General features: G+C 38.1%; 1 protein-coding gene across 1 annotated transcript in view; it reads left to right on the plus strand.

Moving 5' to 3' along the window:
* The window catches only part of SMCHD1 (structural maintenance of chromosomes flexible hinge domain containing 1), an 88625-nt gene that overhangs the window by 33297 nt on the left and 29404 nt on the right, over positions 1-25924 (plus strand). The window contains exons 18-29 of the mRNA XM_074899128.1: positions 4369-4446; positions 4529-4648; positions 10902-11046; positions 11282-11378; positions 15986-16058; positions 17618-17757; positions 19344-19478; positions 20317-20544; positions 21253-21401; positions 22837-22925; positions 24074-24192; positions 24890-25057. Coding sequence (XP_074755229.1) covers positions 4369-4446; positions 4529-4648; positions 10902-11046; positions 11282-11378; positions 15986-16058; positions 17618-17757; positions 19344-19478; positions 20317-20544; positions 21253-21401; positions 22837-22925; positions 24074-24192; positions 24890-25057 — 1541 coding nt within the window. The remainder of the gene's footprint in view (positions 1-4368; positions 4447-4528; positions 4649-10901; positions 11047-11281; positions 11379-15985; positions 16059-17617; positions 17758-19343; positions 19479-20316; positions 20545-21252; positions 21402-22836; positions 22926-24073; positions 24193-24889; positions 25058-25924) is intronic.

Here is a 25924-nt window from a genome sequence, read left to right on the forward strand (position 1 = left end):
GTGAGTTACTATTTTGTGGTTTCCATTTTATGGGTGCTTCACTTGATACTCATAGAATCACAGAATGGTCTGGGTTGGAAGGGACCTTAAAGATCATCTAGTCCCAACCCCCCTGCCATGAGCAGGGACACCTTCCACCAGACCAGGCTGCTCAAAGCCCCGTCCAACCTGGCCTTGAACACTGCCAGGGAGGGGGCAGCCACAGTTTCTCTGGGCAACCTGTTCCGGTGCATCACCACCCTCACAGGAAAGAATTTCTTCCTTATATCTAATCTAAATCTACCCTCTTTTAGTTTAAAACTGTTACCCATCATCCTATCACTACACACCCTGATGAAGAGTCCCTCCCCATCTTTTCTGTAGGCCCCTTTAAGTACTGGAAGGCCACTATAAGGTCTCCCCAGAGCCTTCTCTTCTCCAGGCTGAACAACCCCAACTCTCTCAGCCTGTCCTCATAGGGCAGGTGCTCCATAAACAATAGCAATAACCTATAGGCATGTGGCATATACAATAGGAAAATCCAATTCTTCTATCTGATAAGAGTTGTAAAAATACCTTTCTGAAGCACTGAGGTTGCTGTAATGATATATGTCAAAGGAAGCCAGATGAAAGTAATTTAGCTTCAGTTTAGTATGTGTGTCATAAGACTACATATGGTATTTTAATGGCACTTGTATGGTGACTGTCTGCTGTGCATAACCATTGTCCAAGGTAGTGTGCTGGGACATAAAGGTTGGAATTGAAAAAAAGTGTTCACATAATACAAATTATCAGATTGTATTTGCCAACAGCCTGGGAAATAAATCAGTGTTTTGCAACCTTAACTAAAGTAGACTATCATGATTTTAGGATGTATAAACTTGAAGGAGTCGTGGTGTTTTGTCAGTGTCGTTGCTAGCAGAAATAAAACTAAGTTTACTCTTTGCCTCCAATCACTGAAAAGTCTATCTTCAGACCTTTTGTGTCTCCTGACCCCTTTGATTCATTGGTGGAAACTTGTACTTACAACTTTTTACTGCTTCCTGTCTTAACTTTTGTTTCTAGTCAATTTATAAATCACTAGTGTAATCCTGTTCTTCACCAGAACAATGAGTTAAGTCCTGTAAGTGACAGTTTGGACACAGCATACCTGTCAAACTCAAACCCCTAGTCTTTCTTATAATATAAAGCTTTCAGTTGTACTAAAGTGGTTACACCTGCATACAGGACAACAACAAACACCTTACAATGTACAGTAAGTTTCTCTTCTCATTTGAGAATACCTGGCAAAATTTACTGCAGGCTGCCAAAAGACTTGAGCTGTGAGAAACTTATCTGATCTGTTACTGGGGAGCCATATAAAAGGTTCGATTCAAGATTAGGGTTTGATTTAGGGTTGAGAGAATGAGAAGGTAGAGGGATGCGGTGGGGATAAAAGGAGCTCCCAGAGCAAAGGGTGGAATAGCAGAACTAGACTGTGAGAAACTTCTTGTCTGGACTGTGGCAGAAGCACCTTGTTCAAAGTTTGGACAAGGGAAATGAGGCTAGCAAGACAGCTGGGAGATGTGAAAATTTTTATCTGGGCGCTTGTAAGGTTTGGCCAAAAAATAAGGTGGGAGTTATGGGTTAGAGATGAGAAAAAGAGAAAGCTGAAGGGTCTAGGTGGAGCAGGAAGAGAAAGGGGCTACCAAATGAAGGTAGGATCAAGACAAAGAGGCTGCCTATGGAAAGTGTCTGCCAAAGGGAGGCATGGACTGCCAGGAAAACAGGGCTGTGAAGTTGGTTTTTTTTGGTTTTGCTTATTTGGATGTGTCATGGTTTGATCTCAGAGGGCAACTGAGCACCATGCAGCCTCTCGCTCCTCCCTTCCCCCACAGCACTGAGAAGGGAAAGTAAAGCAAAGGCTCAGGAATCGAGATAAGGACAAGGAGGGATGACTCATCCGTTATGGTCATAGGCAAAAGACAGATTCGGGGTGGGGGCAGAGAATAGGAATTTAATTCAGACACTAGCAACAATGCTTAACAGAGTAGGACTGTGAGAAGCATTACCACATCTGAAAAACACTTTCCCCCCACCCCTCCCTTCTTTACAGGCTCAGATTTACTCCCACTACCTCTACCTCCTCCTGTCCCAGTGGCTCAGGGCACAGGGAATTGGGGTTATGGTCAGTCCTGCTGCTTCTTTCTCCTTATGGTGGGAGAGTTAACTCCTCACATTTTTCCCCTGTTCTAGTGTGGTCCGTCTCTCACAGGAGACAGTCCTCCACAACCTTTCTCTGACATGAGTTCCTCCTATGGGTTGCAGCATTTCCGTAGCTGCTCTAGTGTAGGTCAACCCCGTGTGTTGCAATCCTCCCAGCGATGAGCTACAACAGTGGGGGCTTCTTCCCACAGAGTCCCAACCCCCTTCGGACGCAGTCACCTGCTCTGGCGGGGTGTCCTCCACAGGCCGCAGGTCGGCATCTGCTTCACTGTGGACCTCCATGGGTGGCAGGGTGATGCCCTGCTGTCTCATCACAGGCAGGATACAGGGAGGGCTCTGCACTAGCACACTTGCCCCCCACTACTTCTTTCTTCCACTGACCTCAGTGTTCACACAGATGTTCTCCTCACAACTCTCACTCCTCCCAGGTTTCCTGTCTTAGATATGTTAACAAGAAACACTGCCACCATCACTAACAGGCCCAGCCTTGGCTAGAGGCAGGTCTGACTTAGAACTGAGGGAATTTAAACTTCCCACAGGCCACTTCTGTAGCCCCATCACCTGCTACCAAAAATGTCTGTAAAAACTTAATTTCTTGTGCTGTTTGTGAGACACAGCACCAAGTATCTCAGTGATTGTAGTGATACTGGTAATATTCATAAATATGTTGTGTGGAAGTATCAAGAAAAGAACATTCTGATTAGGAAATCCTAATGGTGCTTTCTAGCAAAGCAACAGAGGAGAGCTCATTAATCACTACTGATACAAAGTGTTTGAAGGGCTTTTCCTCTAGCAAAGTTAAAAATGGAGAAATTCCCAAGAAAGTTCTAAATCTTTGCATGTGACTCCACTGAAATAATTTAGTCTATTGTTCAAATAAAACATCGGGATGTTTTTTTCATCAGAAAAACCAAAACAATATTGGATGTTTCCGATAACTTTCTTGTGCAGAACTGCTCTTGGGATTGTCTCTTCTTTCAGAAGAGATCAGAATATGACATCCCTGCCTTTAAAAGCCAGGTTTTTCTCATTTATTCTCTTCCAAGATCCCATTTGTTTTATTGCTGTCTTTTGTGTATCACTGTGCACTTCAAGTTATTAGACTTTTTTAACTTCCTATAGACAAATTTCCACCTTAGGTTATCTATGTATTTGGGGCAAGAAGAAGGGTATGCATCTTCCAGGTGTGCATCTTGCATAATACAGAGAGACTTTCAGTTTAGCTTGGTGGCAGTTGACACTGCATTAGGAAACCTGCACTTCACTTGAGAAGTTCTCTTTTCTCAGTGTTAGTAACTACCAAAGGTAGGAAAAACCCCAATATAGAAAACTGAATTAGCTCTCACTACAAAACACCATCAAAATTTGTTTTAATAACACACTACTGCCAGAATTATACATTCAAAGATACACACCCAGGAAAACTGACAACTGTTACTTTATCTTATGTATACAATTTGGTGCAAGAACAGGATCTGAAACAGTTGTACTTAGCTATAGAACAATGTATATTTTTACTGCATTTCTTTTTATTTTGTATAGCCTTACTGCAGTCACGTTCTGTATTTATTCTAAATTATATTTTGAAAAACAAATGTATTAATGCCTCTTGAAGTTTCAAACAATAAATCTTATTCCTGTATTTATCTTCAGTTATAGAACCAGTCACTAAAAAATTGCCTGGAAGTCTGTTTTCTTTTTGGATGTGTCTTAATGCTGCGAAAGTGTTTATAAAGACAGAGAGACTAATTTGAAGAAAAAAGGAATGTTCTTTTTTCCTTATTTGTATGTTTAGTCAACTGCACATTTTTACCATTGATCCTATTTAAGCTAATTTTTTATGGTCATTTGACAAGCGGATCAGTTGCTAGTGTGGAGCAGGCAGCCTACAAGTGCTCAGACTTAATGGGGAACATATAACCAAAGAACTAATAAAATCCAATTTTACAAACCTGCTGCTTTCAGTTTAATGTGTCTGAGGCTAGCAATTTTCAATTAAAATGGGGTTAAGTAGGGAATTCATTTTTTTAGCTGTGATCAACAAGATTAATTGTGAAGCTGAATTTGTATTTATTAGATTTAGAAGTGATAGTAGTACTTAATAATGAGTGATAGCACTACTTGAAAAAAATAAGAATTTTGGTGCAAAATCTAAATACATGTAGCAAATTCTTTGTTTTTCAGCACCTACTGGGAATAAAGAAATAATTTCCCATATCAGTCAGCATGGAGGCAAATGGCCATACTGGTTTAAAAAAATGGGTAAGTCCACATACGCAGTATTTTCAGTTTGTCTATAATTCTACTTTTTTTGCTTTGTAATTGTATTTGTGTTTCTGTTTAGAAAATCTTCAGAAACTTGGGAACTACACCTTGAAATTGCAAGTAGTATTGAATGAAAGTAATGCAGATACTTATGCTGGAAGGCCTCTACCATCTAAAATATTTAAATTTACTATTATAGGTAAGAATTCCAGTCATACCAATTTTCTTCTACTCTTAGTGTTTCTATTTGATTCATTGTATATCAAAATTATTCATGTGTTAGGTGAGAGATAATTTTCAGCACTGAAAAGTAGCATTTGCATGTCAAACATGAAGCACTTCAAGGAAAAAATAATTTTTTGTCTAATAGGTTTTTATCTCACCTGTAATGTGTTGGCTCTGCTATACAGTTTTGCAAAAAAGTGTGGTGGAATCAAAAGCTTTCCCCTGATATGAACTTTTCTAAATGTACTTAATAAAAATAAACTTTTACTTAATTAGAATCACCCTTTTTCCTCATGCCATTGGCATATTCTTTCATAAAACTAATATTCATTAGGCCAACTTCCATGCATAAACTGCAGAGAGAAACTCATTCATAAACAGGTTAAGCATTTTAAATATGCATGTTAATATTGAAGTGTTTTTTAATTAAAAGAAGAGTCCTATGCAAAACTAAACTTTAATTCAGTTATAATGGGTGTGTACCTTTTGGATTAACCATATAACCAAAATATTTACTGGAATACCAGAACAGAACTAATACGGTTAAATACATCTGATGTTACTCTTCCTTGCCATACTCTCTGGTGTGCATGTATGTGGCCTAAAATAGTGTATGACTGATTATATCTTCCCAAGTAAGTTAATGGATTCTGATTTTAATGGCACTGTAGGGGACCGTAAAATACACAGTGTACGGTGACATCATGTTTTTAGTACAGCCCTGCTAGTCCTGTTTCTCTCATCCTCTAAGATGTTAATTTTATTTCCTAATTTATTTGTGTGCATTTTTACCTGTTAGTTGCTAGTTAGTTCTTGTTTATAAGCCTTTCTCTGGAGAAGTTTTATTTCTTTTTGCTGAAAAGACTTCATTTCCAAGGAAAATAGGCATATATTTATGAAAAGGGTAAAACTGTAGACTAGGTTGAAGTTGCTCTTTCTGTCCAGGAATATGACAAACAATTTTTTAAAAATTATAAAGTAGTAATATGTTGTCTGTAAAGGAGATTTCATAGGATTCAAAAAAAAATTCTGTGCTTTTGATTCTGTACATAATAATTCATCTTAATGAAAAACTTTTAATTAATTTACAAAATTCATTTTCAAAAATACATACTAATTACAGATTATATATTCCATGCTCCATCTTATCACCATGAATCATCCTTTTATGTAAGTGTGCTTATATACAGTAATCAAATAAGTTGTGGCCTACATACATTAAAAAAATAGATCTTCTCTTGGTCTCTGGCTCTCAGTCTCCAGTTCAAAAGGAAAAGTTTTGTTCAGCCCTTTTGCCATGCTGTGACTTTGCCTTTTTCTGCAGTGGCAAAAACCAGGCCAAAAATAAGGTAGGAATGACAGCGGAGGAAGAGAGTTACTAGCAGCCCTATGAGGGAGTGATGGACATGGTTGACCATCAGAAGGCCTGGAGCAATATGGCAGAAAAATCACAGATTCAACAAAATGGGGCTGAAGTGAGCTCACCTCCAGCATTTGCATGTATGCAAGGAAGTGCCTACAAAGGCATCATTATGGAGAAATCACCAAACCCTTTTGGCAAAATTAGCATGCTTTGGTGCCTCTCTGAACTGCACGTGCACTAGCCCTTCCAGCATGGCTAATAAACATGTTGAGTTAGAGAAAACAGAGCAACATTATAGATCTTGCTAGATTCATGGAGATATGGTGGGATGGCTTACATAAGTGGAGAGCTGGAATGGATACAGGCTCCTTAGGAAAGACAGATCGGGATTGTTACAGCTGGAATGCATGGAGCTCTGCCTAGGGATGGATGGTGTGAGTGAGGGTTAAAGAGCAAACCAATACGGATGACACTGTAGTGGGTGTCTGCTGTAGGCTACCTGACCTAGAACAACAAGTGGATGAGGTCTTCTACAGAAAGCCAGAAGCAGCATCATGTTCACAGACTGGTCTTCATGGGGGACTTCAACCACCCCAGTATCTACTGGAGTGACAACACAGGAGGACATAAGTGATCCAGGAGGTTCCCGGAGTGCATCAATGGCAACTTCCTGACTGAAGTGATAGAATAACCAATAAGGAGAGATGCTTTGCTGGACCTCATACTCACAAACAAGGAGAAGCTCTTTGGGGATGTGAAGGTTGAAGGCAGCCTTGGCTGCTGTGACCATGAGATAATAGAGTTCAGGATTGTAAAAGAAAGGAGGGCAACAAAGAACCCTGCATTTCAGGATAGGAGACTTCAGCCTCCTCAAAGATCTGTCTGGTGGAGTTCCATAGGATAAGGCCCTGGATGAAAAGGGGGCCCAAGAAGGCTGATTGATATTCACAGATTACCTCCTCCAAGCTCAAGTCTAGTCCATCCCAATGAATAATAAGTCAGGCTTTGCTAGGAGGCCTGCATGAATGATCAAGGAGCTCCTGGCAAAACTCAACACAAGAAGTATATAGAAGGTGAAAGTGGGAACAGGTAGCTTGGAAAGAATACAGAGACACTATCCAAGCATGCAGGGATGGAGTTAGGAAAGCCAGAGTCCAATATGAATTGAAACTGAATCTCTGGCAAAGGATACTAAAGGCAAGAAGATGGACTTCTCTAAGCACATAGATGACAAAAGGATGACTGGGATAAACATGGACCCACTGTTGGATGAAACAGGGAACACGGGACGTGGAACAGGCTTTCATGCTGAACACTTTCTTTGCCTCCATATTTACTAGTAAGAATTCCAGGCCTCCGAGACTAGTGGAAGGTCTGGAACAAGGAAGATAAACCCTTGCTGGAAGGGGATCATGTCAGGGAATACCTAAGCAAACTGGTCATACATAAGTCCACGGGTCATGATAGGGTGCATATATGAGAGAGAGAGAGCTGGCTCATGTCATTGTGAGGCCACTCTCAGTAATTGAACAATCATGGCAATTCTGAGAACTGCTCGATGATTGGAGGAAGGCAAATGTCACTCCTGCCTTGAAAAAGGTCAAGAAGAAAGTACAGAACTACAGGCCAGTCAGGTTCATCTCAATCCCTGGGAAGGTGATGGATTGACTAATCCTGGAAACCATTTCCAGGCACATGAAGGACATGATGATCATCAGGAGTAGTTAGCAAGGGTTCACCTTCTCATCTATCAAGCTAGTCATTTCATCATAGCTGAGCAGTAAATGATGTCTAGGTAGACATCGGTACGGCTTTCAGCAATGTTTCCCGTAAGATTCTCATAGAGAAACTGATGAAGTAATGGGCTGGATGAGCAGTGACCTGCACTGACAACTGACAGAATGGCTGGGTTAAGACAGTGGTGATCGATGCCACAAAGTCTAGTTGGTTGCCAGTAAATAGAGGTTGCCCCAGGAATAGAGTCAGTACTGGGTCTGATCCTGTTTAACATCTTCATTAATGATCTGGATGATGGAGCAGTTTGTAACTTCAAGCTTGTTGATGACACAAAGCTGAAGAGAGTGGCTGATACACTGGAGAGTTGTGCTGCCATCTAGAGGGACCTCAACAGGCTGGAGAAATGGGCTGACAGGAACTTCATGACATTCAACAAGAAGTGTAAAGTCCTGCACCTGGGGAAGAACAATGCCATGCACCAGTACAGGCTGGCATTTGACCAAGTGGTAAGCACCTTTGCAGAGAAGGACCTAGGGGTCCTGGTGGACACCAAGTTGAACATGAGCCAGCAATGTGACCTTGCTGCAAAGATCAACAACGTTTTGGGCTGCATTAGGAGAAGTGTTGCCAGCAGGTTGAGGGAGGTGATTCTTTCTCTACTCGGCACTAGTGAGGCCACAACTGGAGTACTGTGTCCAGTTCTGTGCACATTATGTTACAACACAGACACGGACATACTGAAGGGAGTCCAGCAAAGGGCTGTGAAGTTGGTGAAGGGACTGGAGCATCTTGCATATGAAGAAAGGCTGTGAGAGCTGGAGTTACTCTGCATGGAGAAGATTCATGGGGATCTTAGTGGTGTCTATAAATACTTGAAGGGAAAGTTTAAAGAAGATGGAGCCAGGCTCTTTTCAGTGGTGGCCAGTGACGGGTTAAGAGGCAGTGAGCACACACTGAAACACAGAAGGTTCCCTCTGAACATCAGGAAACACTTTTTCACTGTGAGGATGACCAAGCACTGGCACAGGTTGCCCAAGAGGTTGTGGAGTCTCTGTTCTTGGGGATATTCAGAAGCTGTCTGGACATGGTCATGGACAACTGGCTTTAGGTGGTCCTGCTTGAGCCAGGGGTGTTGGATAAGATGACCTCCAGGGAACCCTTCCAACCTCAACCATTCTGTGAGCTTTATCTGCAAGGGGGATAGGGAAAGACAAAATCTACTACTTCCTTTGTGTTTAATACTAAATTAATATTTTCATCACAAGTTCAGGAGGTAAAGCTAACATCTGTTTCCAGAAGATCAAGAAAAAAAATAGATGCTTTCAGTAGCCTTGTATTTTTTTCTGCAAAACTAGAGGCTTTGAATGCAAATCCTGTAGGGAGGAAAGAGTTCTTTGTAACGTATTCTTCTAAAAGCTTCTGCAAAAGTATTATTGGCAGAATACAAAGAGGTATTCTTGTATGATAATACAGAAAAAATGCTTGGCATTACTTGAAAAGAATTGTTATTTAAACATGTGTCTAAAAACCTGGCACTGAAGTCTCAAGATACTTCTGTGAAGTTCCAAGAAAAAAAAAAAAGTTTCTCTGCACGAATACATAAGTGAACCCTGTCTGCTCTTTCTCTGTCTCTTTACTATAGCAAAAAGAGAATCAGAAGTTGCAAAGTTGCATTCTGTATTTTAAAAATTCTTTCTCAATATTGTTGTGGCTTTTCCCAGCATGGCAGCCTTCAATTACAGGTTGCTGTGGCCATAACAGTTGAAATAAACAAATCTCCTTGGAAAGGAATATACACTTTAAAAATCTAGTCAATTAGTATTTTGGTATTTTTAACACAAGGGATACCAAAACCAGCTTTTGCTATCTGTTGTTGCTTTATTATCTAGTCAGAAGATAATTTGACATTTTTAATATTTTCAGTCTTGAAAAGTGAATATTTCAGGTCTTTATTTTTGCAATGTTTTGTGTTGCTCAGAAGCAGCCATAAATCTTTAGTGTCATTATTCAAAAATATCAACATTTATGTCACTTTCTATGTATACAGATTCTAAAAATCCAGAAAAGAACAACTAAAATCTAAACTGAAATCAACAACTTCTTTGAGAAACAAATTACTTTATTTCTATAACAGTAGGTGGTTGTTCAGTGTACAGTTCTTGGTAAGGTAAAAAATTAATTGTAAATGTTGGTTAAAACTGAACTTCCTAAGTCAGTCTGTTTTGCAGTTTTAGTTCAGACACATTCTTTTGGTAGTTACTCACTTTGACAGTGCAGAAGTTGTTTTACTGTTATTTTGTCAAATCATTTTACAGTTTATCATTCACTTGTAAATAAAATTGTAAACACTGTACAGTTGAGGTCTTTTTGTTGTTGTAACGGATAAATAATTTTGTCCAATACAAGGTAACATTCTCCGCCCCCCCATGATCTTCATATCTCTTGTGCAAAAGAAGCTCCATGATCATGACACCTGTAGGCAGTGAAGGTAGTTGTTGAGTTCAAAATAATTTGATATGGTATTTATCTACCCTTTGGCTCAGCACTGTATTGCTGCTTTTTTCAAAGGCCACTTGACCAAGACAGTCTGATTCCACAAAATGTTATTCTGATTTACAAACTCCCATTTGTACTGCTCTGTTTGGTCTTAATTTTTTAGTGCCTGGTTGAAGCCAGTCTAATGGGGCAGATTTCACAGGAAGGCTGCACTCACATTTCTTTTTCAAATACTCATCATTACTCATCTTTATCTCTCAAATATGTGATAGTTGTAGAACAAAAGTGTTTTGTTCCGTAAATGATTTTATTTTAACAGACTTAAGTCAATTAGATGTTTAAGGAAGGCACATTCAGGTGCTTTATTGATCTTCCAAGTACTTTGGAGGTTTTGGCTGTCCTGTTATGTTTCTCATACCATAGTCTACTGCTGCTTACTATTGGTTTTATGTTAGTGTAAGTTAAAAAAAGAGGATAAATCAATGAAACCATGATTTAGGTTACAACAGCATTCTGAACAGCCTATTTACTTTGAGGCTGAAAACCACTTGACTTAATCACAGCCTTAATTAAGAAAAAGCCAATGAATACACATAATTACTTCTAAAAATGTGTTATTCTTTTCTCCTAGAGGGCAAACCAGAGAAATTTTCAATTGGTGTTTTGGAGCTTCCTTTTCGAGTTGGAGTACCTTTTAATATTCCTTTGGAATTGCAGGATGAATTTGGTCATGCAACACAGTTGAGAACTGACATTAAACCAATTCTTGAAGCTAGGTAATTCAGCCATCTCCTTGTTCTTTTTTTTTTTTTTTTATATTTTTGTCCTTTCGTCATGTGACATTAATATAGTAATTCTTTGGGATTTGAGTGATACACTGGATACTTTTCACATAAATTAAGTGGCATTTTTGCTTTTATTTCTTTAAGAATATCTGAAAGTATCTTGTATGTTAAAACACTGTGTTTATTTTAAAATTGATTCTGTTCTGTTTTCTATGTATTTTTCTAGTGGATTGACATTGCAGTATGAAGAAATAACTGCGGAAGCAAAGTGCATCATTAAGGGTGTCACTGCTAAAGGCAGTATAAATAGCTGCCAGGGCAAGGTAGGCTAATGAATTTAAACTTGAAGTAACATACTCAAAAAGAAAGAGAGAAAAAAAAACAACCAAAAAAAAAACCAAACCCAAAATGCAGAGCAAATAGTTTTTGTGTAAAATGGACTGTCACATACTGTTATCTAAGTTTGGTATACACTAATGAATGTAAGTATTTCTTGGGGTATTTTCAAATGGTCTCTTACAGCTCTACCTGGAGGAATTTATCTTTCCTACAGCTGCACTCTGTTAGCTGATGGGACTGGAGCTAGAGGGGCTGATCAACACATGGGTGTGTGGAAGAGTGTACCCAGCATGCTAAGTCAGCTGTCTTATTTTAAACTGGTGCTGAAATTGGTTTAAGCCAAATAACATGGCTAACTGAGGAGGTCCCATTGGACTGGAGGGTAGCAAGTGTGACACCCATCTACAAGGAAGGCAGAAAGGATGATCCAGGAAACTATAGACCTGTCAGTCTGACCTTGGTGCCAGGGAAGGTCATGGAACAGGTCATCTCGGATGCCATTAAAAGTCATATAATGGACAACCAGGGGATCAGGCCCAGTCAGCATGGGTTTATGAAAGGCAGGTCCTGCCTGACAAACCTGACAAATCCTTCTATAACAGGGTAACCTGCTTATTGGATGAGGGAAAGGCTGTGGATGTTGTCTACCTTGACTTTAGTAAGGCCTTTGACACCTTTTCCCACAGCATTCTCCTGGTGAAACTGGCTGATCGTGGTGTGGATGGGCACACGCTTTGCTGGGTAAAAAACTGTCTGGATGGCCGGGCCCAGAGAGTGGTGGTGAACGGAGTTAAATCCAGTTGGTGTCCGGTCATGAGTGGTGTCCCCCAGGGCTCAGTTTTGGGGCCACTCCTGTTCAACATCTTTATTGATGATCTAGACGAGGGGTTCAAGTGCACCCTCAGTCAGTTTGCAGATGACACCCAGTTGGGTGGGAGTGTTGATCTGCTCGAGGGCAGGGAGGCTCTGCAGAGAGACCTGGACAGGCTGGAGCCATGGGCTGAGGCCAACTGCGGGAGTTTCACTAAGGCCAAATGCCGGGGGCTGCCCTTGGGCCACAACAACCCCCAGCAGCGCTACAGGCTTGGGGAGGAGTGGCTGGAGAGCTGCCAGTCAGAGAAGGACCTGGGGGTGTTGATTGACAGCCGGCTGAACAGGAGCCAGCAGTGTGCCCAGGTGGCCAAGAAGGCCAATGGCATCCTGGCTTGTGTCAGCAATAGCGTGGCCAGCAGGGACAGGGAAGGGATCTGACCCCTGTACTCGGCACTGGTGAGGCCGCACCTCGATTCCTGTGTTCAGTTTTGGGCCCCTCACTACAAAAAGGACATTGAATGACTCGAGCGTGTCCAGAGAAGGGCAACGAAGCTGGTGCAGGGTCTGGAGCACAGGTCGTACGAGGAGCGGCTGAGGGAACTGGGGGTGTTTAGTCTGGAGAAGAGGAGGCTGAGGGGAGACCTCATCGCCCTCTACAGCTGCCTGAAAGGAGGTTTCAGAGAGCTGGGGATGAGTCTCTTTAACCAAGTAACAAGTGATAGGACAAGAGGGAATGGCCTCGAGTTTTGCCGGTGAAGGTTTAAACTGGATCTTAGGAAGCATTTCTTTCCAGAAGGGGTTGTTGGGCGTTGGAATGGGCTGCCCAGGGAGGTGGTGGAGTCCCCATCCCTGGAGGTGTTTAAGAGTAAGGTTGACATAGCGCTTAGGGATATGGTGTAGTTGGGAACTGGCAATGTTACGTTAATGGTTGGACTGGATGATCTTCAAGGTCTTTTCCAACCTAGATGATTCTTAAAAAAAAAAAAAAAAAAAAAATCTTTGTGACTTTCACACTGAAATAGCGTAGGGAGCACTGAAATCTTTCATACTTGTAGTTGAGATGATGAATGATAATAGTTAATATGAGTGGTAACTACTTGAACTTCTCTAGACATTTCCAAAATGCTGGTTTCACTTCTGTAGTAAATACATGTCATCTACATCCAACCTGTTACTGATGGATTCTCAGCACCTAGTCAAGTTGCTAATTTACTGTAAAAACAAAAACATATGTAACACACTAAAAAGTTTTCTTTCAAGAAACAGATCTTAATGGTTCTCATAAATATAGATTTGAAGATCTGAACTAGGAACTGAGGTGGCTAAAGATATCTCATTGTACTGTTTATATCGTTGCTTAGAAAAAAGCAAATTAATGTTGCTGGTGGAAAGGTGTGTAGAGAGAAGAGGGAGCATATACCTGCATGTTGAAAACTGGAGAGTGTCGAATGTAATAGATTTTGTGGGTAAAGCTCAGAATTTCAGGTGAAGGGCAAGAATATTGACAAAAGATAGAGGTGGATTATGGGAAATAAATTGTATATGGCAAGACGTAAATTTGGTGAGGGGTAAGACCAAGAGTCATTCAAGGAACTTGCAGTACAGAGATAATATCATATCATAATGATGGAAAAGAAGGGCTGTTATTTTCTCACGTTGCTTAATTGCAAAAAATGTTGGAGGCAATACAGGAACTGGCACTTAAAGTAGCAGTTCTAATTTATATATAAAAGGACTGTTTAAGATGGGAATGAAAAATAATGCAAAAAGCAGGATGGTGGGACAGCAGACTAAAAACAACAGATAATTTTAAAATGTAAATACAGTGTAATTTTTAGTGTTTAATTTAAAATAAGCAGAGAAGAACATAAGAAATTTTCAGCACCTTGGAAGTTTATTTTGAAATGGTTGCAGAACAACTAAGATATCTCAGAGAAACAGCTAGTAATAGGATTCTAGAAAGAATTTAGAAGGAGAAAGTTAATGAGAGAACAAAATGGAAGACATGGAGAGCATGGCAAAAGTTAAAGTGAATTTTTTGGGGAAAGAAGTAAGGAGAAAAATGTCAGAGGAATAATCATGCTAAATGTAGAAGAGAAACTTGATTGAGATAGGAAGTATAAATTATCTGAGTTGTCAATGAAGGAAGCACTGATAGAGAAGGGGAAAGCAGACTTCATTTACGTATGTAGTCATTGATTTAATTCCACCCAAACTAGGCAAGACAGAGAAGTATGTTTTTATTGTGGGTGGATTCAAAGAGAAAATTTTAAGACAAGAATGTAAGCAATAGCAGCATGACTGCTCTGTTATAGGATTTCGAACACAGTCAGGAGAAGGGTGAGGAAGGGAGTTTAAAAAAATTTTTTTTTTTCATTTTAAAGTACTGGAGTATACATAGAATCAGACTTGAAAGCAAAAGGAAAGTAGGTAAAGGGGTCATGAAGGATAAGGGAAAAGAACTTCCCTAGAGGGCACAGATGTTGAAAGATTAAAAGGAATAAAGTGAAAGATGTAAACCGATTAATTAGAGGCACAAAATAGTGCAGTATTAAGAAGAGGGTATTAACTTAAAATTAGTATTGCAGAAAAGGGTTTGAAACTAAAAGAGGGGGAGCATAGGAGGGGTGTCTAGTGCATGAATACAAAGCTTGATTGGATGAACTACTAAAGAATTCAACTTACTAACAGCAGCTATCAGCTATACTGGTTTCCTATGTTTTTATTTCCTATGTTATTTTTCCCTTCTTTCTTGCTGCTTGTTCCCCCCTCCCCCAGTCCTCCAACATGTCATGTTAATATATTTTGCCTTCCCCTTTTCCTGTGGTTCACCATTTGGTTTAATGGGGCTCCAGGTGATAGGTGCTGCTTGCCTTGCAGGCAGACCAGTATGGCTGGCTGGTCAGAGCTGGAGAGTTTTCATGCACATGTCTGGCCAGCCACGTGTTTCATGTGGAGCTCACGTGTTTGATGTAGCTGCAGTTGTGATGCATGTGCCCAAGCCTCATTGCGCTTTCTGCTTCTCTTGCCCAGCAAACCAAAAGAATTGCCTGATTGTTTTCATACAGTCTACAAGGTGTTAATATTGCCCATACCCTCTCAGACATGGGAAGGGCATAAGTCAGGATTATGAAACTAAACGTTTCCGGAGGCAGCATTTCTGAACATGTAAAAATGCCAGTTGATGAATTGCATCTAAATATTCTCAGAAACAAATATATAAAATAGGAAATGCACGTATCTGCAGTGCAACTAGTTTTTTAAAGTTGGAGCTTTTAAGATTATTGATTAAACTGCTTCATTCTCTGATTTTAATACGAAAATCAGTGGTAGTAATGCAGCAGTTGGGGTTTTTTATGGCCTTACTAAGCAATGAGATGGACAGTAATTGTGGTGTCTTGCTTCAGGCAATTAGCTAAGGAACAATGAACACAACTTGCAGACCCTTTCTTTAAAACTACTTTTTTTGAACTGGTACATTTTTTTTCCCCAGTAAAACAGTTTCTAAGCAGGAAACCACAGGATATGATAGCTGCTTTTAATCGTTTCAGAACCATGTAGTTTAATGTGCACATCCTGGATTGAAAGTCTCTGGGAGTAACAACACAAAAACCCCCAGATTTTAGTACAGTGAAAAAAATCTTGGTTTATGTAGCAGTGCAAGAAAATTTGGACAGACTTCTGAAATTTACATATATATGAATTGACGTGACTATGTTGAGATAATTTATGATCTGGCTTTGCTTAAGGTTAATATTTAAAATATTCTTTTCATTAGAACTTTAATCTGAAGGTTACCCTTCCCGGTTTGAAAGAAGACACACAGATCTTTAAAATAAGATTGCAGCCTGGTAAGTATCCTTAAAATATTTAGCAAATTTCTCTTGAATTTTATTCAGACAGTATTAATGAAATGGTTCTTATCCCAAGAAGGTATAATATTTAGTGAGGCATAAAAAAGGATATTCTAGCTCATCCAGGTGATGACTGAAACTAAATAAAGCTAAAGGCATGCCATTCTGGGCAGGAGTAACATCAGACTCAAGACCAGTTTTTTCTATTCTAGGAGCTGGAATTTGTCTGCTTACTTGAGAGTGATTTTTCACTTGTTTTAAAAATTATATTAAATATTTTTCTAATGTAGCACAACTGATTGAATGAATCAATTTCTCTGTTTTCTTCAGCATTAAGCTCTTTAACCTGTACTAATCTGCATTAACCTGTTCTCCCTGTAGAAAGTATCTTGTGAGTGAATAAGTACTTGTTCAGTTTCTTACCCCAGCAAAGGGAGGATGCTTTGGTAGTTGGGATTGTGTCTGAAATTTTTAGTGTTACATGTTGATTTTACCATAAAGCAAGAGAGGAATATAGAAGTGTGTATCTCCACTGCCCTTACCACATTTTTATGCTTTGTGGATGTCTTGATACTGAGAATTCCCTCGTACGATACCTGTTATCCCTTGTTACCTGGATTTTTCTGGATTTGGGAGATAAGGTATTTGAAGCCTAATTTTTGGCTTCCCAGATTACCAAACTTTAGGCTTTCTCATCTCGCTTTGCAGAGAAACTGTGTACTTCGAGCTTTGTTAGACCAGTGATGCACAGTTTATTCCATTATTCTTTATCTTTTGAGGAGTTAAGGCTTCGTGTAGAAAATGGAGTGGAATGGTCTGACTTGAGACAGATTGAATTGTGTATTGCTTAGTTATTTACCTTGGACTGAAGGCAACTTCATCCTTCATTAGAATCTTTTGCTTTTGGCAATGTAAAGATGCTTCACTGCCTCTTCTCATTGGACTTATTCTTGGCTTTTAAAGCTGTTTTTTGAAGAAGGAGTGAATAAAAGCTATTTCAGTCTTTCCTGTTCTTCAAGCAGTGAGTTTGAAATGGAAGTTTTAATGAATGATGCATAAAGGATGTTTCTGAAAAATGGCCTTCTTTGTTCCTTCAGAACTTGTCTTTTAATAATAATCTATTGCTTGTCTTTTTAAAACTGATAAAATAGTTACATGTTCCAGGGGGTAAACTTACTTGAATAGCTTCACTTTACTATCCAAGTAATGCTAACAAAATTTTCTTTTGCTTTTCTTTGCATGCAAATTGTAGCTGTGGTGGCTTTGGTAATTAAACTGCTGCACATCATGATTGATCAGATATGTCAACATTAATATCTTTGGCTTTAACATGTCAGGAGAAAGCTCCGAGTTTCTTTTTGATGAATGTGTATCTGTATTCATCAAAATGTATGTATCAGCATAAACCAATACACTTGAATTGTGAAATGGTTCGTTACCACAAATGTCTTGGTAGCTTGGCTTTAAAAACACTTGGAGATAGCAAAAAACGAAATCCAGTGTCTCACAAGTTATCTAAAATAGAACCAGTGTTCTGCAATTGTGTATTTTTACAGGTCCTCCTCGTCAGTTGAAAGTAAAACCGGATTCTGACATTCTAAAGATTGAAAATGGTACAGCTTTCCCCTTTCAGGTTGAAGTTCTGGATGAATCAGGAAATATAACAGCACAGCCAAAGTTGATAGTTCATTGTAAGGTAAATGCATTTCATTATGTGTTATAAGGATTTTCCTACTTGCTTCCTAAAGGGCTGGGAAGAGAGCCTATTTTGGCATCTAGATGGAATTTATTATCTTTAATAATGCTTTTTGAAGTTTCTGTAGCTTGTGTTGTGTTTAAACTCAGCTGGCAGCCAAACACCACACAGCTGCTCGCTCACCCTCCCTCACCCAGGCAATGGGGGAAAAAATTGGAGGGGTAAAGGGAGACTCGTATGTTGAGGTAAAAACAATTTAATAATTGAAATAAAATAAAACAATAACAGTAACAGAAAGTACAAATGGGTCATGCACACTGCAATTGCTCACCACCCGCTGACTGATACCCAGCCGCTCCTGGCATGTGATCCCAAAGAAAACCAAGATCCCAAAACTGCGATCCCGGAAGCGAGGGAGAACCCCCGTCCTTCCTGGCCAACCCTCCTTTAAGATACTGAGCATGACATTACATGATATGGAATATTTCATTGGCTAATTTGGGTCCTGTGCTCTGGCTGTGCTCCCTCACAGCTTCTTGTACACCTGCGCAAAGGCAGGACACGGGGAGTTGGAAAGTGTTTGATCTCTTCATCTCTTAGCAGCAACTGAAGATATCAGTGTGTTATTAACTTTCTTCTCTGACCAAATCCCGTAGTGAATCCAAAACACAGCACTATTCTAGCTACTAAGAAGGAAAATTAAATATCCCAGCTGAAAGCAGGACAGCTTGGTAGCCGTAACTTAGACTCTCTTGCCTCTATTATGAGTCATTCAGTAAATTTCGGAGTCAGAGGAACCTGGCCTTAGAAATGGAAGAGAAAATTATGTGAGGATGTATAGCTACAATTTTAAGGTATTTTAAATCCTGTTTGCCATATACTATGCTAAAATTTGCTCAGGAAAAAATCTTCATGCAGCTTACTTTGATTTTTTTAAAAGATGACAATGCAAGTCTAGTGCCTAAAAATAATATTAGACAAGACTATTATCATAAGAATTTGTCTAAGTTCAGAAGGGAATGCAGGCATTACTGTGGCTTTTAGAAGTAAAAAATTTTTGTCCTTTTGGACCTTTTTTTAATTTTAAACTCGAGAAAGTGACTTTTCTAATTCTAGTGAAATCAGTCCAGTAAGAACAATATCTTTTTCCCACTGCAAAATAATCTGCATTCCATTTACACTTTACATGCATACATTTTCTTCCTGTAGATGGTGTCTGCAGTAGTATGATGACATGTTGAACTCGAGATTTAAATTCTGTTTAATGTATCATTTTTAGAAAACTAATGAAAAAGATTTATTTAACAAATTAATTGAATGTATTGCCATAATGGCAAAAGAGACTAGTATTTATGTGTTAATACAAAACAGTTGAATGGATTCTAAATTTTACTTCCATAACTTCTTTCTTTCTCCCACACATCTCTTATCACCTGCAAAAAAAATACAGATGTTGATCTTTCAGTCTTCTGGAAAACTGAAATCTATCAAATTTATGCATTTGAATTTGTACAAATAATCATTTCTGGAGTAATTCTAGTAGTTCTGTAAAATAAACCTGAAGTTTAATTTTGAATTTTAAATAGTTTTTAGGTGCTTCAAACCTTCCTGTGTATTCTGTGGACTGCAGTAATGCAGGAACAAACATTTTAACTGGTCCAGTTATACATGTTCAGAATATCAAGAAAGACCAGATACTGAAAGCAAGGATTGAAATACTTGTAAGTATTGATTGGGATGTTTGGATGAATAAAAGTTTAAAAACAACTCATTATACTGTCTTGCTAGTATACTGAAGTCTTTTATGAATAAACTTAACCCCCAAAAGTTGCAGTTTTAGTTACCATAAGCCTGATAATCAGGTGGCTGCCTGATTCTCTCTGGGAAATTATAAAAAGGCAAATAATTTTTTCCATTTTTTCTTCACCTCTTTATTTCTAAAATCCCTGAAGTGTTTCAGAAATATGCGTTATTTCTGAGATTTTTCTTCCCCTTTTTACTCTATAGATTCTTCTGACAAATTGCCTTAATTACATAAACACTTAGAGCCTGAAAAGTTATAGCAACATGTTCCCCAAAACTTCAGTGAAGAAAGATACATTTTTTCAATGGTTAAAAATCAGTAGCTTTTTGTAGCATTTCAGTCTTAAGTCTCTTGAAGTTCAAAATTTTAAATGCTGTTGACCATCCTAGTTCTCTGGTAGTTAGGAGAGCTACACTGCTGGAGAAAATAAGACTGGTGGTGTTTTACCCTGAAGATGTGTAAAGAAATACTAATATGGCAAGATATTCCTTTATGAAAGGATACTTACGAGTAGTCTTAAGAAGTATTTTGAAAATTCTGTAACATAGTACTTTTGGAACAGAAAACATTTTCTAAATAGGTGGCATCAATTCTAGTATCTGTTAAAAGTTATAAGCATTTGGGCATATCCTTTTGATTTGCTTTTGACAAGGCACACATGGTAATCCAGATTAGTACCATAGGCTATTATGGAGTTATATTTAGGAATATATGTGTATTTAATATCTTTTTTTTTTTTTTTCCCCCATGCATAGAGTTGTAAAGATGTGCCACCAGTGGAAAAGATTATTAAACTTCTTCCTAGCAGTCATGTTGCAAGACTACAGGTTTTAAGTGTGGATGGACAAAAAGCGATTCAAATTAAACATCAGGATGAAATCAATTGGGTTGCTGGCGATATCATGCACAACCTTATATTTCAGATGTATGATGAAGGAGAAAGGGAGATACATGTAACTCCAGCTGTGGCAGAAAAAATCAAGGCAAGTACTTCTGAGTGAACAGCAGCAGAATGTGGAGGAGAGATACAATGCTATTTCTCTAAAATCCATTGACATCAGTCTATGAAATAATATTCCTCAAGACTGTGTTATTAAACATTGGAACTTCACTCTCTGCTCAATAAATTTTTAAAAATCATTTTGTTAAAATTAATGAGATCAAGACATTTAATGAAATGTTAAGTAATGCTTCAGTGTAGTGTTATGAAATGCATTTTAGTAATTTCTGGTGCTTCTCCTAAACACAATCAAATAATTCTGACATAGTTATGATTCTTCAGATCTGGGCTTTTCCAAACATTTAGGAACCTTGAATAGGAATATTCCTTCATGAATATTTGCTTACATATTTTATCCTGCTGTCTGTGTACATATGTGGAGCCTAATACAAAGGTTGAGCTTCACCAAATATGTGACATGTTTTTGGGTGAGGTTTTTCAGAATCAAATCTTTACTAAGTCAAGATAAGTGACAGAATGTATGTTTTGCTTTGTTTGGGGTTTTATTTTAGAGTGATTTTCGGTATTTGGGAAGATAGCACTGGTTACTGTTGGGAAATGCACAGGCTTTCCATTGAAAGCTTCTATTGCCTGTATGTTACTTCAGCATATTTAGAATGACCACAGATGTATTATGCAGCTAGTCATCAATAATTTAGATTTTGATTAATTTAAGAAATTTTAATTTTAGGTTAACTGGACACCTAGAATTAACAGAGAACAGTTGATTCAGGGATTATTGCCTGATGTAAAAGTACCAACATCAGTAAAAGATATACGTTACTGTCTAATTACTTATCTTGATGACCATGTGTCTTTGGAGAGTGCATTCACAGTCAGGTTTGTTCATTTGAAATACTTTTTTATGAATTATGTTGTTGGCAAAGAATTGTAGATTGGTTCTACAGAAGCTGAAATAATCAAAGCAGTTGATAAATTAATGGTGGAATGTAGGGTTGGGGAGGAGGTTATGCAAATCGTTTACAGATGAGAACATTACCTTTGTGAAAGACTCCATCACAATCTATATCCAGTCCTGTAATCAGATTTGTACGTATACATACACTGAAGAAGATTATTGCTATCTTAGAAAACTTTCAGTAAACATTAGCTTATAGAATAACTAGTTTTACTGAAGAGTCAGGTCACTGGTTACCAAAAAGAAAGATCACTATGAAGTTAATTGTTAGCCTTAGAGAAGTTATTACTCTGAAGCTAAAGACAGTATTTATCTAGCCAAGTGCTGGATACCTGCATCTGGTATCTCAGTCAAAAGTGACAGACTGTAAATAAAACTTTAAAATTTCCTGTTTATCAGCAGTCTCAAATCAGTTCAGTACTATTCTATCACAGTTGTCATTAAAAATTAACTGGGGGTCATTCTAATGGGACTTCTAAAGTTCTCAACGGAATTTTTAGCTTAGAACACACAAAAGGAGTTAAAAGCATTGTGTTGGATAACTCCTAGACCTTAAATAACTTATAGAAGTTAGGTAATTCATAAAGATTTGAGGAACCAGCACATAACATACGTTAATCTTCATCAAGTAACCAGAAGGAAAGTGAGACTGTTTAATAGCACCCCAGAAAGTATTTTTAAGAACCTAGTGTTAGGCATAGTTTGGTCTGATGGCTTCCACTTTATCATCACAAAAGAGGAAATGGAAATCTGATTTTTCTTTTGCTTAAGTTTTTCTCCATAATTTTTGTAATGTGCTCTGGTTTTGTTTTGCTTTTAAGAAGAAACTGTGTCACTAAAAATTTTAAGATCAAGTCCTTGAGTCAGGAAATATTTTCATACCAAGGGAGACTAATACCTTTATGTACATATCAGGATATTAGAATTGGTTTTATAGTAATAGATGTATTTTAGTATGTAGACAATTTTGTATGTTACTTTGATTTAGAGGTGTTGGGGATGGGTTATTTCAAGATTTAAGATACTCCCAAACTTGAATTCTGCTTTGTCTGGCTAATGATTCTGATCTGTGGCAAAATACTGGTAGGCAAGTTATTACAGATAAGATAAAATCCCATAACACTGTTGTGGTTTGTTATGTAAGTCATGATTGATAAGCTCCCCCTCATCAGGTTGAGGTAAAAGCTGCTATGTAAGTTGTGTGTGCACCAGGCTTGATCCTGTAAATATGTGCAAGGATAAAATTTTTTTAAAAAATCCAGTCAGAAATAACTGCTGTATGCTTTATCATGCCTGCTATTATAATTGATTACCTTCATGATTATAAGTCAATTTTCTTTTCATATGCCGACTTAGACCACTTCCTGATGAACCCAAACACATTAAATGTAAATTAAAAGGACCAAACACACTGCAGGTGGGTGAAGAACTACAAAGTGAAATTGGTGAGTATTTGCATATTCTTCAATTTTTTTAAAAGATACATTTCTTTTTTCTTTGCAATTTATTAACCTATTATGTATACAGATGCCATAAAGAGTGAATTCTCTTCAACTATTTTAATATAAAAAACAGGTTTACATCCTCATTCATGAAAGGATGATCAGACTTCTCTAATTGCCATTTTACAATTCTGGACGTTGCTCTCCAGTAAAATTCACCTCTTAGTTCGTACATTGGGACACTCATCACGCTGAGTTCAAATTGTTTGTAAATTTTTGTTTAGTTCATGTGTTCTGAAATCTTACAGGGCATAATGACATTCAGACTATTTCACAGGCACAAACTTAAAAGTGAAACATTTTAAGATTAACTTTAACCTAAGAGGAAGGCATGTTAGAGATCAGTCTTCTCATTCTCCTTTGGTTTCTGTATGCAGTTGCTACATGGTGTAGTAAGAAATAAAAAATTCTTGAGTTATTTTGGGACATTAAAAAAATTGTGTGTGAGTGAAGAAAAGCACATAGGATAAACTAACAGGTTGAAAAACAGCTTTCAATTTTAAGGTGGTGGGTTTTTTTTCCTTTTAACTTCATACCAAGAAATAATCATTTTATTCAGAAAAAGTGGGAAGCACAAATACGTGATATCACTATACAGATACTTTCTTTATTTTAATAACCTTTTGATACCCACAAGATAGGGAGATCTTATCAATGTATAGAGACGTGAAGGAAGTGTGCAAAGAGGACAGAGCCAGGCTCTTTTCAGTGATGCCCAGCGACAGGACCAGAAGCAGTGCGCACAACCTGAAACACAAGAGGTTCCCTCTGAACAGCAGGGAACATTGTTTCCCTGTGTGTGTGACGCAGCACTGGCACAGGTTGCCCAGAGAGGTTGTGGTCTCTCCATCCTTGGAGATACACAAAAGCCATCTGGACACATTCCTGGGCAGCTGACTCTGGGTGGCCTTCCCTGAGCAGGGAGATTGGAGCAGGTGACCTCCAAAGGTCCCTTCCAACTTCAGCCACACCATGATTCAGTGATACTCGTAAATTTTCTCTATATTGTATGTTGTATAATGTTTCATTAAAGCAGCTGCTGAGGTAATCATCTTAATAATCATTTTAATCATCATAATTTTTTTTAACAGATGTAATGATTACAGATCAGTATGGAAATCAGGTTCAGACAGTGACATCTGCCTGTGTAAATTCCCTAGGAGTTTCTGGGCCTGGACTTGATAAATCAAATTTGAAAATAACTTGGCAGGTATTTATAAGATGTCATACAGTTTATTTCTCTATGGCCTTTATGTGGTAATTGTCTTAATTCTGTCACACAGAATTGAACCAAAACTGTAGAAAGATAGTCAAATTAAACACTAGTTGGTAAGCTGTGAGAAGATAGAGACTTAAAGCATTAAATTCATATGATCCTATTCTAAGGAATACAGCAGCATCTGTTAAAAACCTTATCACTGCTGCAGCTATACAATATGGGGGCCAGTTCACTTCATGCTTGAGTCAGGTTTGCTTTGTTTCCAGTCCATTGTTCTATATCTTCTAACTTCTTTTTAGTGTTTCGTTCTGTGTTTGTTTATGATAGTACAGTTGATTTTATGATCTTTTGAAGAACTTTGTAGAAGGGACTAATGATATTGTCTGCCACAGTTTAATTTAAAATGCATTCTATACCTTTTAAAATATATTGGATATAACTAAGTTGTACATAACATACACTGAAAATCAGGTTCTCTAGAAATGTTTGAGTTTGAAATTGATAGCTTCTTACACAAGGAGTCCATTTAAATTTAACAAAAGTAATAGAAGTTGTGGTTTAATTTTTAGTCCACTGTCTCACAGTAAAAAGGCAGGCATAAATATTAAAATACTATATTGAAAAAAATGAATAAATGATACTTCCCCTTATCTGTTCTTGTTTAAATCCTCTTTTTATTTCTCAATAGGAAAGTACTCTAACAATGAGAGTAAAAGGTATTCGGTTTAAACCTTGTTTACTTGGTAGCAAAGAATTGTGCTTTGCTTGGCGTGAATTTTCTGACTTCCTCAGAGTAAACTTAACTGCGGGATCTCCTGCTAAATTGCAGTTTGTGGATTGGCCAGAGTTAGAAAGGGTAAGTTGAACAGTTTTGGTTTGAAAAAAACCAATGGGGTCACTAGTCAGAAGGTCTTTATTTTGGAGCACAGGATGCAAAGCTGAAAACCCTGATTTCTTAATATTGATACTTCTAAAAGCTGTCAGAATATGACAGCTCTAGACACGTTTTTTATTCTATGCAGGACAGCATAACACAAGCAAAATTAAGTAAGTGTTTTGCAATGTCTAATGATACAGATGTGTTTTAAATGGGACTGTAGATGTGAATTGGTTTTCTTACAATAGCTAACTACATTAGTTTTTCAAAAGTGAACTTGTTTTGGAATAATCTAAGTACAGTGTTGTAAACACTCATATGACTCCTTGATATCTCTTGAACTGTTCATTGTATCCCATTTACTCTTCAACGGATGATGTATTTTTCTTTTCTTTGGTGCAGCAATTTTATTGTGGACTAGATCCTAACACCATCTTCCACTGCTGTTTGCCAAAGATACTGTCCTTAATGACTCATCTCTCCTTTATCTGTTATTGGGGGTTTTTTTTGGTTTTTATGTTCAGGATGTAGGAAGGCAGTCCCAAATTTATTTAAGTTTGCAAGTGTTTACTGTCAGAAAGTGGGGGAGGGTGTACAGTACTTGTATCAAATGAAAAGGATGGATATTTTTGGTACTATCCATTTATTTGGTGGCTTTTTTAAAATCATTTTTCAATGTTTACTTTGGCTGTTCAAATGACACAACTGGTGAAAGAAAATGGGGTCTCTGAGTGGAGAACAGGCATATTGGGAAAATAGAGAAGGAAGTCATTGAAGAAAAAAGTGAAACAAAAGGTTCAGGGAGTATCACTACAATTTTTACTCTCTAGAAGGCTGTCAAGGTAT

Source organism: Athene noctua, chromosome 2, assembly GCF_965140245.1.
Source record: "Athene noctua chromosome 2, bAthNoc1.hap1.1, whole genome shotgun sequence".
In the NCBI taxonomy this organism is placed as follows: domain Eukaryota; kingdom Metazoa; phylum Chordata; class Aves; order Strigiformes; family Strigidae; genus Athene; species Athene noctua.